Source organism: Mus caroli, chromosome 1 (assembly GCF_900094665.2).
Source record: "Mus caroli chromosome 1, CAROLI_EIJ_v1.1, whole genome shotgun sequence".
In the NCBI taxonomy this organism is placed as follows: Eukaryota; Metazoa; Chordata; class Mammalia; order Rodentia; family Muridae; genus Mus; species Mus caroli.
Genome location: NC_034570.1, coordinates 170758764 through 170777377, shown reverse-complemented (window position 1 = coordinate 170777377; position 18614 = coordinate 170758764). Strand labels below are relative to the sequence as shown.

The window sequence follows — 18614 nt, the reverse complement described above, 5'->3', positions numbered from 1 at the left end:
CAGAGTGCCAGTCTACCCACCCGTTCCAAGGCATTTCCTGTTTTCTTTCTTTCTTTCTTTCTTTCTTTCTTTCTTTCTTTCTTTCTTTCTTTCTTTCTTTCTTTCTTTTAAAGAATTATTTATAGCCAGGCATAGTAGTGCATGCTTTTAATCCCGCACTTGGGAGGCAGAGGCAGGCGGATTTCTGAGTTCGAGGCCAGCCTGGTCTACAAAGTGAGTTCCAGGACCGCCAGGGCTATACAGAAACCCTGTTTTTAAAAAAAAAAAAAAAAAAAAAAAAAAAAAGAAAGAAAGAAAAGAAAGAATTATTTATGTGTATTAAGTGTACACTGCAGCTGTCTTCAGACACCAGAAGAGGGCATCGGATCCCATGACAGATGGTTGTGAGCCACCATGTGGTTGCTGGGAATTGAACTCTGGACCTCTAGAAGAGCAGTGAGTGTTCTTAACCACTGAGCCATCTCTCCAGAGCAAAGGATAGTACTTTCATGCCAAGAATGTTCCTGGACATAGCTCAGACCAAAGCAGGGCAGACAGCTGGCATATGCTTCAGCCCTGACCACCAGGGATTCAGACCTGCAGTCACGGCCCCTGCAGCGCCGCAGGGACTCCAAATGGACTTGGTGACTAGGACATACTTTCACAGGATTGCTTTTCAAATCTGCACAGTGACACCTAAAGTACGTGATGAGACTATAACCCCAGCCAGCATTAAAGATGCTGAAGCCAGATTGCTGTGAGTTCAAGACCAGCCTGCTCTATAGAGCAATCCTGTCTTAAATCAAGAGCTGCATCTTGACAGGTCTTGCTCCTGCCCTGCCCCCACCTAGGTTCCCCTCTTACTAGCTTGTATACTCTTCTCATTTACTTTTCTTTTAAATTCCATTTTTATATGCTGTGTGTGTCGGGGGAGGGAGATGGACCTCCATGTCACAAATGCATGTGGTGCGTCTGTTCTTCCACCCCCATCCCACGGCTGCCTTATTTGAGCTCCAGGGGCCAACACTCAAGACATCAAGCTTGCTGGTGCTGCTGACTCAGGGCCCAGGGCCTTAAGCACACTAGACACACTCTCCCACCCAGTCACTTTCCCAGCCCCCACCATACACACTTCGATATTCCACCTGCCTTCCTAGTGATAGCAGAGCACAGGAAAGGACACAGAGCCAGGCCCTTGGGTACCCATAACTCTCCAGTCTCTCTGGGGTGTTACTTAGCAAGAGTCACATACGGGATGGAAGGAGTGTGCTTATATTTCTGCACACCATAAAAGGAACAGTGGGGGGGGCGGGGGGGGCTGTCATATCTGTTTTCTCCCTTGATACTGGGGACAGAAGCCAGGAAGGGCTTCAGCATGCTAGGTAAATGTTCTATCACCGAGCTACGCCTCCAGCCCCAAAGTGTTCATTCAGTCTTTGAACTATCAAAACCATGCCCGCCAAAGGAGACGAAACCATGTGAGAAGACAAGTCGGCCTCGCCCGCCCCGGGGATCTACTGTTAGCAGTCACGTAGAACTGCTTGCTGTTTCAGAAAAGCAAAACAGAGGCACAAATAGGTAAACGTTTTCCTGGGGACCTCAGAAAAGCTCACAGTGTTTAGTGGGAACTGAAGGCTGCCCCAGGTTGGGGAGTCCTGTAGGACCGAGGAGCCTGGAACAGGCCACGGGCAGACTGTGCAGGGGTTGGTCTTGGCTTCTGACAAGATGTCTCCCCTAAGTCTTGGGAATTGGAATACTTGGTCCCCAGTTGGTGTGTGAGAAAGATTAGGAGGCATGGCCTTGCTGGCACCAGGGTGGGCTTTGAGGCTCAGGGTTAGCCCTGCTTCCTGTGACCTCTCCGCTGGTCCTGCTGCTGTGCCTCTGCTCTGCCAGCACAGACTCCAATGCTCAGAAACCGCAAGCCCAAGACAAACTGTTTCTTCTCCAAGTTGCCTTGGCCATGGTGTCTTATCACAGCAATAGAAGCTATGACAGAAGTAGAGAAAAAGCCAGTGATTGGGGGCAGAGGGGAGCAGACCTCTGATCCTAGCATTTGGGAGGCAGAGGCAGTCAGATCTCTTTGAGTTCAAGGTTCAAGGCCAGCCTGGTCTACAGAGTGAGTTCCACGACAGTCGGGGGTACACAGAGAAACCCCGTCAGAGAGACAGAGAGAGAGGAGGGAGGGAGGGAGGGACAGAGACAGAGACAGACCAAGACAGAGAGAAGGAGAAGGAGGAGGAGGAGGAGGAGAAGAAGAAAAGAAGAGGCAGAGGCAAGAGCATTGCCACAAGTTGAGGTCAGCCTGGGCTACACAGTGAGACTAGAACGCAAAAATAAATAAGATCTTTATTAAAGCAGCCCTGAACATCACCTTCTAACAGGTCACCTGTCCAGAAGAGTTAAGCAAGAGGTCACCTGATGACTCCCCACACTTCCACCCGCAACACCAAGCCACAGGCTCTTTTGTGTGTTTTTAATTCAGAGGATTTCCGTTTCCTCTCACCTCACCAGGAGGTCAATCTGAAGCAGCCTCGGATCTAACTAAAGTTCTCCACAGACTTCCGCTGAGGGGGATGCTAACTCTAAGGCCTCCACCTGTCTCAGAGAGGTATGCTGACTTCTGGCATCAGCCGCCTCTTCAGAGCACCTTCTGCCACGGGACAGGAGAAGGACTCGGTGGCACCAGGTGAACAGATGTAAGCACCTTCACCCCCAGACCTGAGCCTGCCCCTCCCTGTACTACAGGGGACAAGGACACCCTACAAAGTCCTCCTCACTCCTTCTTGCTTCCCTGGGCGGGGTTTCTTGTAAGGAGTTTCCCTGAGCTGGGTGGGGCCAGCGTGGACACCGTGGGTGACTCCAGCTTCACTCTGTCCAGAAGGGTCTTCTTAAGGGCAGCAGGAGACACCTTTTCTTGGTCAGCCATGGACTGCAGTTCTCTGTAAACAAAGCCCCACCAGGAAGATGGTAAACCTTGGAGCCAGAGTTTTGAGCCTTCCTTAGCTATACAGACCCAGACTCTCGACCCAATGCCACCAAGACTCAGAATCCCAAACCAGAGAAGCTCCAAGCTTCTTAAGAGTCAAATCACTAACAGGGGGTATCACAGTCATCCGGTGCGATCCAAGCTAGGTACAGTGTTCCAGCGATATCGGTGACCACACAAGGAAAGAAACTAGGGGAAGTTATAGAGTTTGAAGCCAGTCAGCAGTTGAATCCCATCTCTATCATTTAACTGTTTGATCTTGAGTGTACCCATCTCCATAATCAAAGCTCATCATAGCCATCAGAAGTGCGCTAAGAACTAAGTAGAGAAAGGTTAGCAAACCCTTGGTTAAAGGAAGCTTAAAACTGTGGCTATCAACAGAGCACAGACTCTGACCGCGCTCATGAAATCTTCAAGAGTAACACCAACGGAAGAACTCAGACAGGGGAGAGCGAGAACGCGCACCTTGTTCGGATACAGGAGGCCTCAACCGCATTGATGAGCAGAGAGCGGAAGCCCCCACTCTCCAGGAAGTGCAGGGCATGGATAGTGGCCCCCCCAGGAGAGCAGACGTTGTCCTTGAGCTGGCCTGGATGGTCCTCTGAGTCCAGCAGCATCTTAGCTGCTCCCTGAGATACAAAGCAGCATTAGACTCAACCTAGGCCCAGCTCGGTACCCCTCCCCCAAAGCACAACCCTAAAGCCAACCGCCAACCGCCAACCGCGCAAAGACACTAACCAGCAAAGCCTGAGCTCCCAGTCTGACCGCCAGGCGCCGCGGCACGCCCATCTTCACCCCACCATCTGCCAGGGCGTCCAGGGCCATGAATGCCTGTGGAGATACTCTCTGAACACAGGAACTAAGCATCCGCGAACCCACACACCACAGGCGGCTTTCTCAGGTGGCTGGAACCAATCCTTAAAGGTCAGCTCCTTCCACCAGCCAGCCATGTCCAAGAGATGTGCCGGCTGCCCTCTCTTCCGCTAGCCCCTCCTGCTGCTGCCCAGGATGCATGCAAGCCAGTGGGCAAGTGAGGACCACTCACATAGGCAGGCCCGCTGCCGCTGAGCCCGGTGATAGCATCAATGAGGTCTTCCTCCACCTCTGTGCAGAAGCCCACACTGCTCATCAGCTGCTCCAGAAGCTTGCCGTCTTCCACCAGAGCATGGGTGCCCGTGGCATACACGGTGGCCCCCTCTCGGACCACCACAGGCGTGTTGGTCATGCAGCGGATCACTTTGGGGGCCGGCTGGAAAGCCATCAGCTTCTAGAGGAGGAGAGCAAGCCAACTGAGTGTCCAGGACATAGCTCCCTCGGATCTGAGCCACTCCCAGGCCACCCCTCCTCTCACACAACGGGCACCGGGGCATCAGCACCTTCTCCACAGAACTGATGGTGACGCCGGCTGCACAGGAGACCACGATGTGCCTCTCCTGCACGTCGGCTCCGATCTCATCCAGGATGAAGGGGATGATGTGGGGCTTCACAGCCAGGAACAGGACGTCGCTGTGCCGCACAGTGTCCTTATTGCTTCGGGTCAGATTCACACCCATCTTCTGCAGTAAGGAGAAGGGGACCCTGTCAGTAATGCTAGGTAATATGGCTGAGCCCGTGTCACCCATGGAATAGCAGACCCTCTCTGTCAGCTGTAGCCAACACTCTGTTCTGTGCCTTCAGGGCTCCGTGACTATCCCCAAATGACAGCTTTCCTTTCCTGCCACCGGACAAATAGGTACAGATGTTCCATGGTAAGCTTCTCCACAGTGGCCAGGAAAGTGGCTGTCCCCTCAACCCCAGCAATCTCGTACCTCTCTGCCAGGTGAGAGAGAACTGATGGAAAGAGCTGAGCACCCAGAGTCTGTAAGCAGAGCTGCAAAGCCCACTCCCAACCTCACAGCTGTTTACCGGAGTAACAAGTCTCTACAGGGCCCCCTCTAGGGCTCTGAGGTGCATATCGGGGACCTACAGCGTTGGGGACATAAGCCTATACTAGACACAAACAGTATCCATAGCTGCTTCATCTGCTCACCTGTCCCACATTGGCCAGATGTTAGAGGACTTGGGACATTAAGCTTTATTGAGAGAAACTACGTAACTCACCAAGTCCCCTCAAAACGCTGTCATTTACAACATCGGAAAGCAGAATTTTCCAGACTTAGAAGCCAACACGGGCTATGCAGTGAAATTCAAAGCAGACTAACAAAAAGAACCTTTTTTTAAAAAAAGATTTATTTATTTATTTATTATATGTAAGTACATTGTAGCTGTCTTCAGACACACCAGAAAAGGGCATCAGATTTTGTTATGGATGGTTGTGATCCAAAAAGAACCTTTCTTATAATGCCTACTTTCACCCCAGTAGGATCCGACACTAACTTTGCCTGGGATCTCCCACCACACAAGGCTGCCTCAGAGAAGGTGCAGGGCTTACAATGCTGACTTCCCTAGAGGAGGGTCGGTGCCTGCCAGACTCAGGGCATCTCCGGACACGCTTTTCCTGGGCCTCTACCTCTTGCCCACTTCCCTCCATCCCTCCTAGCCTACCCTGAGCGCAGACACCGTGGGCAGGTCCATATCCGGGGAGCTGGCTATTATCTTGTGAGCCGACAGGACGCCTACAGAAAACAAAGTTTTTCAACTGTGGATTATGGCCCAATCATGCAGTCCATCAATGGAAGCCAACAACAGCTCTAGCAGTGCGGGCCTCCGACACTATGCTCCCAGCAAATGGATGCAAATCTACCATCCATTCACATTCACTCCTCGCCCGCCCACCCACTCACTCACTCGTTCACTCTGGTGAGAGGGAAGGCTGACCATGCGCTCACCCGCGGCCGTGAAGCCCCGCGCCAGAGCACAGGCCAGCTGGCCCGCGCCGATGAAACCCACGCTCATGGCCGCTGGATCCCGGCGAGCGCCGATCCGGGGACTCTGGGGATCCCGAGCTCAGTGTCCGCGCGTGGAAAAAGATGGACCCGAATTGCTCCGAACAGCTTTCAAACCGGGATGCACCAGATGAACTTGCTAGAGAGGCCCCAAGTATCCCTGAGCATCCACCGCCAAATACGCAGCCTCCGGTTGGCCACGTGTCCCAGGCAACCAATCCGAGGCTCGGATCTCCGGGCGGACCAATCGGCATCGCCGTCAGGCGCGGCGGGTGGAACCTGTTAGCTCTGCTGGTGCCTGCCTGCGTGGACCTGCCTGGGACGCTGGTTAATTCCTGGTTAGAAGAGTTGGTTTCTAACTCTGGTCCAGGAGTGAGATCTCCAAAACGCCTATTAGAGATGTACCCCTCGTGGACACCAGGCTACAGCTAGCCAGCTTCGGCATGCTCCATCCGAAGTAGAACTAGGTAGGAAAGACGAATTACTAGATCATGATTTGTTGATTTATTTAGTGATTTCCTTAAAGCACTGCTTGCACTGCCTGTTGGCCAAGCATGACTTCTCTTGCTACCCGGAACAGAACGACCTGGAGAAACAGCTGAGACAGTGAGAAATGACTGCTTGTTTGCCCACCCCACCTTGTGGTTTTAGAGTATATAAAGAGACCCAGCATCGAAGCTTTTCAGGAGCTGTCCCGAATCCAGTGGCATCTCCTCTCTTCCATTAGAATTGTATTGTTTATTCCCAGAAAGATTCTCGAAACATGTCCAGACGCACCAGAGAGCGCAGGAACAGCCACAAGTTGGGTTTGACTTTTGGAGAGTGTTTCACTATGTAGCTCAGGCTGTTCTTGAACTAGTGACCTTCCTGTCTCATCCTCTTGAGTGATGGGATTATAGGCGTGTAGTACATACATTTCTATAGTATACAAATCATAAGCAGTTTCCCAACGCCACCGAAACGTTATTTTACACAAGATTCTAACGTGTATTTATTCCATTAATGGATGAACCTATAGAGCCAAGTTCTGGGCATACTGTGGTGAACAAACAGTTAAGGTGGAACTTTTTTTTTTTTCCTGGCCAAAGTCTCTTGCTTTGTTGCCCAGGCTGGACTTAAGTTCCTGAACTCAATGGACCTTCCTACCAGTCTTCCTAGAATCGGAAACTACGTACATACTATCTGCTTTCTTGTATTCTGCTACAGTGAGGTAGATGAATAGCTACCATCCCACCCAGCCATTTGGGACACACCCTCCAGGAGGGCCCCACCCTGACCCTACTGTGCAGCCCTTCCCTTCAGACCTCCCAACCAATAGGAAAACCAGTTCAGCCTCCTCCCTCCCCTCTCCCCGTGTTCTCCGCCTCCAGCATCATTTTTATCAGTGCCTCAGGGCCTTCACCCCTGTCTTATCCTTAAATAACACGCCTGCCCTTTCCGAGAATTAGGGAGAACCAGACAATGGGACAGAGTACTGAGGTGTCCCAGGCTAGGCAGATGGCCAATCTCCAGCAGCCAGCCCTCCCCTAACTCCCTTTATTACACAGGAATCTATGTCTATTACCCAAAAATTAGGTTCAGTAGAAAGCTGTGTTTTTCTTCTCTTTCTTTCTTTCTTTCCTTCTTTTTCAGTATTTCAGATGGAACCCCGGCCTTTTACATATCAGGCATGGGCTCACCATCTTCAGTCTCACCACCTAAGGAGAACCAATATGACAGTTTTTGGAGAATAGCTCTCTATTTCCTTTGAAGACATCTTAGAATAGATTTAAATCTTGATGTCTTTGTTAGAACACTTCAGCGAGATAAGCCAGGACAGGTTATGCAGACCTTGCAATGGCTGGAGTCTAGAGGCAGAGGCAGGATGTTTGAGAGTTCCAAGCCAGTCTGGGATATATGACAGAAGAAACCCTGCCTCGATAAAATGAATTATGGGCTGGTGAGATGGCTCAGCGGGTAAGAGGACTGACTGCTCTTCCAAAGGTCCTGAGTTCAAATCTCAGCAACCACATGGTGGCTTCTAACCATCCGTAATGAGATCTGACACCCTCTTCTGGTGTGTCTAAAGACAGCTACAGTGTACTTATTTATAATAATAAATAAATCTGTGGGCCAGAGCAAGCAGGGACTGAGGGAGCAGGTTTGACCAGAGCAAGCGGGGTTGACCAGAGGAAGCAGAGGTCCTAAAGTCAATTCCCAGCAACTACAACCAGTTAAAGTGTACTCATATACATAAAAAGTACAGCTAAAGTGTACTCATATACATAAAATAAATAAATCTTTTAAAAAAAAAAAGAAAAAATGAATTAAAGTTCCAGTTTATTGTTGGAAGGCTGGGAATATAGCTCATTCAGTAGCGTGCATGAAGGACAGGGCTCCTTCCCCTCCCATGCATAACCCAGTGAGATGGTGCAATCCCAGCATTTGAAAGGCTGGTTATTAGGGGTACAAGTTCAAGGTCACCCTTGTCTATACAGCCTGCCTGGGGACCGAGTCTCAAACAAATAAACAAAAGATTAGGCAACACTATTTCCTATGTAGAACAGACTAAGATAACCAATTTTAAAGACAAAACTGATGAAATTTTTTCATCTTTGGATTTTTGTAACCATCTCATGCAAACCAATGATACGTAGTGTGGCTAAGTGTAGACTGGAGTAAGCTTGGCCACAGTGGTGGCACAAGCCTTTAGATCCAGTCCTCTGAAGGCAGAGGCAGACAGATCTCTAAGTTCAAGGTCAGCCTGGTCTACAAAGTGAGTTCCATGACAGCCAGGGCTACAAAAGAAATAGGACCCTATTTCAAACAAAACAAAACAAACAAACAAAAAAACTATACAAACAAATACAAAATTGAAAAATTTAAAGTTCCACTTCTAATGGGGTTTGGCTTACTGCCTATAATTATTTCCTTCTCTTAAGAAGGAAATAGAGTTTTGTGGGTTTTCCTGTAGAGGTGTAAAAGAAATATTTGTTCATACCAACTAAGGAAATTCAGACAGACCAAAGAAAGATTGACAAGTTTGGCTTTTCCACCAAAAAGGTCCTTGCCTCTGCACCAGCTCCTAGAGCAAGAGCAGAATTCATTTGCAAACAGGTTCAGAGCGCCACCTAGTGTTAAGGAACTAGAAATGGCTGTAGACTCCAGCAAAAAAAAAAAAAAAAGGCACCAACAAAACCAGACCAGAAAAGGGTATTTAATCTCTACTCTTAACAAGAAATCTGCTGTTCTCTCTGTCCAACCGTGGGAAGAATTCCTTTTTAAAAAGTGTTTTGGGCTGGTGAGATGGCTCAGTGGGTAAGAGCACCCGACTGCTCTTCCGAAGGTCCAGAGTTCAAATCCCAGCAACCACATGGTGGCTCACAAATCATCCGTAACGAGATCTGGCGCCCTCTTCTGGAGTGTCTGAAGACAGCTACAGTGTACTTACATATAATAAATAAATAAACCTTAAAAAAAAGTGTTTTTATTGATGTGCGTGGGTAATTTGTGTGCATGTATATCTGTGTATTGCATGCATGCCTAGTACCCACAGAGGCCAGAAGACAATGTTGGATCCTGTAGAAATTGAGTTACACGCAATTGTGAGTTACCATCTGTGTTAGGAATTGAACCTGGGTCCTCTGGAAGGGTAGCCAGTGCTTTGCCATCTCCCCATCCCCACGGATGGCTTTCTTAAAAAACAGCCTAGCAAGCCGGGCATGGTGGCACACGCCTTTAATCCCAGCACTCTGGAGGCAGAGGCAGGTGGATTTCTGAATTCGAGGCTAGCCTAGTCTACAGAGTGAGTTCCAGGACAGCCAGGGCTATACAGAGAAATCCTGTCTCAAAAAAAAAAAAAACAAAAAAAACAGCCTAGCACATAAATAAGTTACTCTACTAAAGATTCAAAGGACTAGTCTCTGTGCATTAGTTACAAAATTTTATTTTTTGTTGTTTATTTTTAAGACTTTCAATACAGAGTTTCTCTTTATAACAGCCCTAGCTGACCTGTAATTTGCTTCGTAGACCAGGCTGGTCTCGAACCTGCCTCTACTTCCTGGGTGTGGAGGTTAAAGGTGTGTACCACTGTGCCTGGCTTTAGTTACAAAGATTTAAGTGGTGATACTCATGATAGACACACACTATTGCCTAGCCTAGCTCCACAAATGCTCGCCCACCACGCAACCGTAGCCTCCTCTCCTTGGCAAGGGTCAAGATCCTTTCTAAAGATGGAGTGTATGCAATGCTCAAAATACTAGTTTCCAATGAGAGCTTGCATAGGGAATTTAAACTTAGTTACTGTGGTCCTCAAGCTTCCAAACTGGAGAGACTTTGATCATCCCTGTATCATCCGATCATGCTGTCATCATTACCCATATCCCCTTCGGTTGAGAGTCCTAGAAATGACGTAAGACACAGTGAAAAGCTTTCCTTTAACTTTGTTTCTTCAGATTATCTATGTTTCATTGTTGTTGTTTTTTGCTAAATATGAAAAAGGCACCGTGTTGAAGTATATTCTTGCTGAAGAATGGTTCTCTAGGGGGATGTTAAACGCACCCGGGTCGTGCTGACTCTGGAGTAGAACGCAATGCTCAAGGCTGCCTGTTCCCTGGGCCGTGGTGCTTCTGAGCTGAAGCCCATTGCTTCTATTTTTGGGGGTTTTTTTTGGGGGGGTTGGTTTTTTGAGACAGGGTTTCTCTATATAGCCCTGGCTGTCCTGGAACTCACTTTGTAGACCAGGCTGGCCTTGAACTCAGAAATCTGCCTGCCTCTGCCTCCCGAGTGCTGGGATTAAAGGCGTGCGGCACCACCGCCAGGTACAACCACTGCTCCTTTTTAAAGCCACCTGAGTAACTTATAGGTTTCTGCGTTGCCTTGAGACGCCTGTTTGTGGTCAGCTCTGGAAGCTAAATATTTGACTTCCTGACCAGCATCCCAGCCTATAGCTCTTCCTCTTCCCCACCTCTTAGTGCTTTTAGAACCAGGGCCTCAGGGTATTTGTGAAAGTCTATGGTGGGCTGATCATGATAGTGAATGCCTCTAATTCAGCACTTGGAAAGCAGAGGCAGGAGTGGTTCTGAGTTAGAGACCATCCTGGGCTACATACTGAGACCTTGTTTCGAGAGAGGAAGACAAGTCTGGAATGGGTCAGTACCTGGTGGGCTCTTTCCAGATATTCTCCTATCTAGGGCGTGTTGGAGTTCCGTTTGCTTTGTTCTGTTTTGTGTAAATTAATTTAAGTATCGCTTGTCGGGGTCCAGCCTTGACACAGGATCGTAGTTCTCAACTGGAAGCAGGGATATCTGGAAGGCGCGTAATAAACAGACATAGACAACTTTCCGAGTACAAATTGACAGGCAGTTTTTCAATGCTTAAAGTTGTTCTTCCTCTCTCTCTCTCTCTCTCTCTCTCTGTGTGTGTGTTCTATTTCTTGCTTGCTTATTTGCAGCTTGAGGCTGTACACACTCTGCTTTTCTCCTGTGCAATTTTCTTTTCACTCTCATGCTCATACACACCTCTGTGTGTTCCCCTTTCACTCACACACACTCTCCATACACTCTCTCCACTCCACACTCACCTCATGCACACTGCATGCACACCCCACTCTCTCTCCACTCGATAGACTCGCTCTCTCTCCTTTCTCTTGCCCCAGTCTTTTATTGATACTCCAAATGCAGATAGGAAAAAAAGACATTGTATAATTGTTGCCAAATCAAATTCAAAAGAATACCCACATCACACAATGAATCAAGAATTACAATTATTCCCCCAGAGTTTCAAGCTTTCCCTATTCCCAGGCCTCCGGCCAAAATAATATTTATTGCAAACTTATCATTATTTAAACTTTAACTTTTGACTTAGTATACTCCAGAGCTCAGAGCTCCGAAGTCAGCTACTTGCATTTTCCCATGAAGATCTGATAATAAATGACATGGGCAAAGCTGCCAGGCAGTGGCCAGAAAGACTCAGGTTCACCCTTAACTCGGCAGTTCTTCTAGCTTTCTGCTTCTGCACATTGCACACAGTGACTCTCCTAAGAGTCCCGGTGTTTTGACTTAGTTTTACTAATATAAGATTTTATGTATTCTATACTTGCTTATCCAGGAACCACTCTCAAATTTTGTGCAAAACTTATTTCATAACTTCAATAGCTTTTTCCTTTTCGGGATCCCAGTGTTGGCTCTATTTCATTTTCTAATAATTTCTTCAAACTTTCTTTGCAAGCCAAACATTAATCTGAACTAACATTGCGAAGTTATTGCATTGTTTCCAAGATGAGAGCACACAGAATACATCTACAGCATGCACCTGAGCCATCAGGACTGTGCTGTGCTGTGTCCCATGCCTCAACTTTTTAATTGCTTAAGAATCATTACATCAAGGAACATCTAGTTTCATAGAATTCACCAGGGCAGAAGGAGAAAGGAGTAGGAAAATCAAATAATATAGAATAACCATGAACACCAAGGCCAACTGAAAAGCAGTCACACACATGAAATCTATACAGCCATTGTCTAGGGCTAAGGTTAGGAGAAATGGGAACAACTGTTTTGTACAAGGAGCTGCTGCAGGCTTCTGAGATGTCTCCTTCCCAGACTGCTGTGTGCAATCCCTGTCATGGTACGCTGATGCCAGTAATCACTGTGTAAGAGTAAATGAGCTTTTGATTCCCCTGTTCTCACCGTAGGGTTTTGTTGCACATTAAGCTGAGATCTGGCCAGAAAACAGACTCAGCTGGGAACCTGTTCACTGCATAGCCATGTCCTTGGCTAAGTGGGGTCAGTGTGTCCTACTGGAGTGACATGATTTACCCATGTAAGTGCTTAAACTGGGTGATGGACAAGAAAACCAAGACTGCAGAGCAAAGGTCAGACATGAGCACTAAGTTAGGACAAGCTCACTGAGAATACAGCTCTGGACAGGGAGACTACAGATCTATCCCCCTGGGTATGAGCGCCCCATCCGAGGCGCAGCTACAGGTCTGCACCCTCATGTTGGGCAGGCTGACCACTTGAGGCCTGGTCCTGCCTCCCTCCTTCACGCTGACAATCATGGGCAGGGAGGTCATCTCTGAGGCAACACACTGCCGAGGCCCCAGAAATGGCCACCCGATGGTCAGGGACTCAGGTAGCTGCAGGCAGCTGCCCACACATTCATAAGTCAGGAACCCTGGCGGTTCTAGGATCCAGTTCTCAGCCCACTTCATCCCCTGCAGGTCCAGGTACATCTCCTGGCGACAGCATCGGGTGCCTTCAGTCACTGGTGCCTCGGGGTCACAATTGCCTTGAGCTCTGTAGGGGTGAGAGATCAAAGGTCACCTGACAGGGCAGGGGAGGGAGTCCTACCAACCATTTCCCAAGGTATTCAAAGAGAACACTGTGAAGATTAAAGAACAAATAAATGTCTAGAACATAAGGTGAGCTACTGCTTATTAAGAGTCTTGGTATGCCAGGACTAAGTATGGCCTATGTGTTATCTAGGGTGATATTTGTACTTCATCCTCAGAGGAATCCTGAAGGGAGTTGTAGTCTTAGCCTTGTTATACCTGAGGACTCTGAGACCCAAAGGTGCTCAGTGACATGACAGAGAACAAGTGAAAAGCAGAGCTAGATAGAACCAAACTTCACGACAAAGGCCTGATCTTAAGCAACTTGTCCTCAGTGACTAGTGTCCATGGGAGATGGCGTCCAGAAAGCCCAAGGATACCAAAATGGTACAGCCTGTACATATGAACTATGCACACCCTCCTAGAAGCTTTAAACCATACTTGGCTTCCTATAATACCCAGTGAAGTTGAGCATGGTAATGCCTGCCTTTAATCTCCCTAGCACTCGGGAAGCAATGACAGACTGATCTGTAAAGCTGAGGCCAGACTGACCTACACAGACTTCCCGGCCAACTACATAGTAGTGAGACTAAGAAGGTCTTTTAAAAGCGCATGCTGCTGGTGACCTGGTGACGCATGCCTGCAACCCCAGCACTAGGGAGGAGAAGATAGCAAGATCAGCGGTTCATGGTCATCCTGAGCTGTGTAGAGAATTCAAGAGCAGCCGGAGCTTTATGAGACCCTTGCCTCAAAATACAAAACAAGCGCTGGGCAGATTGGTCAATGGGGGAAGAGCACAAATATGAGAGCAGCCTAAGTTCAAATCCCCAGTGCCCATAGAAGGCTAGCAGGGTAGTGTGCCTCAGTAATCAATATGACCCTAAAGTAAAAGAGAAGGTAGGGACAGGAGAACCCCCGGAAGCTTGTAGCCAAACTTCATGCTGAGTAACAAGGAACCCCTCTCTCAAACAAGACCTAAGGTAGACACTGACATTCAAGGTCATCCTTTGACCACCACATGCCTGCTATAGAACAAGCACACCCACACCACAAACACACACACACCACATAGACACACATACACACCACACATACACACTGCACACACACATATACCACACATACATACACACACCACACACACACTTGCACACATACTACACATACCACACATATACACACACATCACACATACACCACATACACACATCACACATATACACTACACATACACCACACATACCACACATACATACACACACCACATATACACACCAGACATACACACTTGCACATATACTACACACACCAGACATATACACACACACCACACATATACACACACCACACATACACCCACCACACATACTCACACATGCACACATACTACACATACCACACATATACACACACATATACTACACTCATCACACATACACCACATACACACATCACAACATATACACTACACATACACCACACATACCACACATACATACACACACCACATATACACACCAGACATACACACATGCACACATACTACACACACCAGACATATACACACACACCACACATACACACATATACACACACCACACATACTACACATATACACACACCACACATACACCCACCACACATACTCACACATGCACACATACTACACAAACCACATACATATACCACACATACATCAAACATACCACACATACATACACACCCCACACACATACACCACATATACCACACATACACACCCCACACACATACACACTACACACACATATACCACAATACCACACATACATATACACACCACATATCACACACCACATGCACACCACACACACATATACACCACACACACATACACCACATATTCCACATGCACCACACATACCACACACCCCACCACACACATGCATACGCATACCACACATACACACATGCACACATATTTCACACAACACACATACCACATATATGCACACCCACCCACACACACCTATACACACACACTATAATGCTTATCAGGAGGAGCAAGATGGGGAGTAGAGAATGCTATGATAAAGATACACTGTATATATGAATAAAATTCCCCCCAAATAAAGAATTTTTAACAACAACAAAGAGTATATGCAGGGGAGGCAAGGTAGCTTAGCAGGTAAAGAGCTTGCCATGCAAGACTGATGACCTGGGCTGGATTGGATCCCTGGAACTCATATAAAGGTGACAGAGTAGAACACAGTGTACACACGACACACATGCGCAATAGTAGCAAATACAAATGTTTAAAGTATATGCCTAATAAGATGGGTTTTGTTGTTGTTTGTTCTGTTTTTTGTGGTTGTTTGGTTTGGTTTGGTTTGGTTTGGTTTGGTTTGGTTTGGTTTGGGTTTTTTGAAATAGGATGTCTCTGTGTGTAGCTTTAGCTATCCTCTATAGACCAGACTGGCCTCGAACTCGGGGATCTGCCTGCCTCTCCCTTCCAAGTGTGGGATTAAAAGCATGTGCCACCAATGCCTGGCTTGAAGCTAAAAATCTTCAAAGACTTACTCTTGAAAGGGAGAGTGGAAATAGAATGTTATAATTCAATATTATAATACCATTTCTAAACGCACCGCTGGAAAATATTATAGGTAGGAATGGCTCATCTCCCGGGGCAGCCTACACAGTCCACACCTAAGCTGGTACAAAATCTCGGCGCGGCTGGAGGCAGAGAGGGAGGAGGACCCGGTCTATTGCATCCCTAGCCACCCAACCTCCAGCCTACCCGTAGTCCTTGAGGTCCAGCGTGTGCAGCTCCAGCTGTGGCTCGCCCTGCTCCTTGCGGTCCGGCGTCCCCTGCGCCGCGAACCGGACCAACTTGTGTGCGCTCCAGGTCCCCGGCCCCAGATGCTCCCTCTGCACCGACACCTGGAGCAGCAGCGGCTGCCTCGGCCGGCTCAGCTGCTGCCAGAAGTTCACGGCCTCGGTCACGTCGAAAGCCTTCCAGCCGCTCTCGTAGATGGACACGAGCCTGAGACACAGCAGTGCGCGTCAGGCGAGGTGACTGGCAGGCTGTTAGGGAGGCCCTGGAGGAGGAGTCTGTCCCGTCTGGTACCCATCCCTATCATCTGCTGCTCCCCTCCCTCTGCATGGGCGAGTCCCTCACTTCCCAACTCCCCCAACACACGCGCGCACGTGCGCGCGCACACACACACACACATCAGCAACAACAGCATCCAGCAGCATCCCCTACCTAGAGTCGATGAGGGCAGTGCGGTTGGAGCCATCCTCACGGACTCTCAGCCATTCAATGGTGACCCGAGCCCGGGCACTGTGTGGGGACAGCCTCTCAAACCTCCGGAGAGCTGTTCTGGGCACAGGCTCCTGGAACAGCCGCAGCACAGCCTGCACCAGCTCGCTGTTAGGCGGCAGCCGCTGTTCCATCCCGAACACTAGCAGGTGAGTGGAGGTCTCTGACATCAGGAACCTGCCTGCCACCTCTGTGGACAAGGACAGAGTCAGCCGGGCCTCTCCAGGTACCACAAGACCTCTAGGATGGCAGAGCCACTGTACTTGGAGGAGACCAGGACAGAGCCGTTACAGTTCTGTGCCTTTTTAAAATCTCCAGCAAGAGCTTGTTCACTAAACCTCCCCAGCCAAGTACAAAGAACTTTGGGACCCAGAAGTAATGAAGCTGAAGAGAGTAGGGTCCTTAAAGAAGCCCGGTCGGTTGTGGGTCTGGCTTTCTTTAAGTCTGATCCCAGCCCTAACGGGGAGAGGCTCCATTTAGGCTCCTGCATCTCACTAGCAGGCTATACTGTTCTCAGAATACTGGACGTTTTGTTTGCTTTTAACCCAAAGTAGCTTCAACCAGTAATTTACGTCAGTTTTCATAGCACAAGACACAGTTGGCCACTGTCCCAGATGGTCCTAGTTACACGAGAAGTCACACTACTGTCTCCAGAAGAACTGGGTCCTTGCTACACCTACCCATACCCTATGATCCTGTTTTGCCCTGTTCTATTCTTCTCTGAGTCTGGGTCTTGTCAGACTCTCCAGCCTGACCTTCTCCTGGCCCTGAGAGTCCTCAGGACATGGTCACACCCCTCAACACACACACAAAGAAAGGGTCCACATCACCAGAGTGGGCATGGTCAGTCTGCCCTGTCTAGAGACCAGGGACAGCAGGAAGAGCTCACCTCGAAAGTTCTGGCTGAACCTCTTGCCTCGGGAGCGGTCAGCGTGACTTCCCTGCAGCAGGGCCACATACTGGGACCTCACGTGGGTAGGGATGGCCATCTCCTCCACATCCGCGCTGTCCAGGGTGGGGGCCTGGCTGAGCTGCAGCTGCTGCAGTAGACTGCTCAGGACCTGTTCCTCGGTCATCGCTGCCCCAGGGCCAGCCAGGGGTAGTACCCAGAGTGCCCAGCAAAGCCACAGGGACTTCATGGCGCTGTCCCAGGAGGAATCGTGGATATATGCGTCCCTAAAAGTGCCCTGAAAAGTTCTTGGGACCTAGATGGTCTGCGGAGGGCTGGCACTGGCCTTCTTTATAGTTGGCCCTGGGGTGGGGGGCAGGGAGGAAGGACAAGAAAGGTCACACCCCTGGGACCTCCTGGGAACTCAGCATGAGACAAGCCCCTGCGCCCTGAGGAGGGGCTGTCTAAGAAAGGACACAGAGAGCTGTCTGGAAGTCACACAGACTGAGATTTCTGTCTGTGGGGCCACTGCCTCTCAACAATACTGTTCGCTCTTGTTGGAATTATCTGATAATGTCACCGTCTGTTTTGTGGGACAGAGAATTCCTGGGGCGGGGAAACAGAAAGACTCTTTCACCAGTTGTTGAAGTACTATATTACCTGCAGAGCCATGGCTGGGCTGAAATGTTCAGAAACGAGTCTAGGTCAGGCGGACCCCAAACTTGTGATAATCCTCCTTCCTTCATCTTCTGCATGCTAGGACTACAGCTGTGTATCACTATGCCAGACCTGTTTAAGACTCTGGAAGACTTCTCCATGGGCCAGTGGAGGTCTAGATTTGTCCGTGGAGAAACAAAGAGGGGGCAGAGTCCTGTATTCCAGCTGGCTCTGGTCAAGCCCACAGATACCCCAGAGTCAAAGGAACCGTACATCCTTCAGTTCCCCCACGGGTCTGTCCAGGTTCATCACGGTCCTCATCTCACCCCACCCCTCCCATGCCAGAGGAAGACAGATGCTGCTAACTAGAGATTTTGCTAGCACAGTCTCAGGAAACATGAAGACTGCGCATGTCTCTCTGCTCTCAGAGTGCCACAGAATGTGCCTCTTCAGACAACAACTCCTTCTGGGAGGGCTCGCCCACTAGGCTCATACCACAAGCGCTCAGGCTTGTGTCTTGCTCATGCCACAGAATTAGGGACAGAAACCATCCAGACAGAGGCCAAATCTGCCTGGAAGCATGTCCAGTCCACAGCTGCAGGCACCTG

General features: G+C 48.9%; 2 protein-coding genes across 2 annotated transcripts; both read right to left on the bottom strand.

The window, feature by feature from the left end:
• Positions 1-2300: 2300 nt before the first annotated feature.
• Positions 2301-6051, bottom strand: Pycr2 (pyrroline-5-carboxylate reductase 2). The gene is made up of 7 exons (XM_021159470.2): positions 5794-6051; positions 5510-5580; positions 4342-4521; positions 4011-4232; positions 3704-3796; positions 3431-3594; positions 2301-2918 (listed from the first exon to the last, which is right to left on the bottom strand). The coding sequence occupies exons 1-7, from the start codon at positions 5858-5860 to the stop codon at positions 2753-2755; spliced, it is 963 nt and encodes a 320-aa protein (XP_021015129.1). The 5' UTR covers positions 5861-6051; the 3' UTR covers positions 2301-2752.
• A 5417-nt stretch (positions 6052-11468) lies between these two features.
• LOC110292254 (left-right determination factor 2) lies at positions 11469-17676 on the bottom strand. The gene is made up of 4 exons (XM_021159457.1): positions 17350-17676; positions 16404-16650; positions 15936-16181; positions 11469-13124 (listed from the first exon to the last, which is right to left on the bottom strand). Exons 1-4 carry the CDS (start codon positions 17597-17599, stop codon positions 12761-12763), a joined length of 1107 nt encoding a protein of 368 aa, XP_021015116.1. The 5' UTR covers positions 17600-17676; the 3' UTR covers positions 11469-12760.
• Between the last annotated feature and the right edge of the window lie 938 nt (positions 17677-18614).

What these genes read in the sequence shown, in the direction of transcription:
- LOC110292254 (XM_021159457.1), bottom strand. Translation starts at nt 17,599, where the DNA reads ATGAAGTCCCTGTGGCTTTGCTGGGCACTCTGGGTACTACCCCTGGCT. An exon ending in ACTGCCCTCATCGACTCTAG is followed by an intron (nt 16,182 to 16,403) that starts GTAGGGGATGCT and finishes GCTGTGTCTCAG; the next exon opens with GCTCGTGTCCATCTACGAGA. An exon ending in CTGGACCTCAAGGACTACGG is followed by an intron (nt 13,125 to 15,935) that starts GTAGGCTGGAGG and finishes TCACCCCTACAG; the next exon opens with AGCTCAAGGCAATTGTGACC.
- Pycr2 (XM_021159470.2), bottom strand. Translation starts at nt 5,860, where the DNA reads ATGAGCGTGGGTTTCATCGGCGCGGGCCAGCTGGCCTGTGCTCTGGCG. An exon ending in GCGGGGCTTCACGGCCGCGG is followed by an intron (nt 5,581 to 5,793) that starts GTGAGCGCATGG and finishes TGTTTTCTGTAG; the next exon opens with GCGTCCTGTCGGCTCACAAG. An exon ending in GCCTCCTGTATCCGAACAAG is followed by an intron (nt 2,919 to 3,430) that starts GTGCGCGTTCTC and finishes CTTTGTTTACAG; the next exon opens with AGAACTGCAGTCCATGGCTG.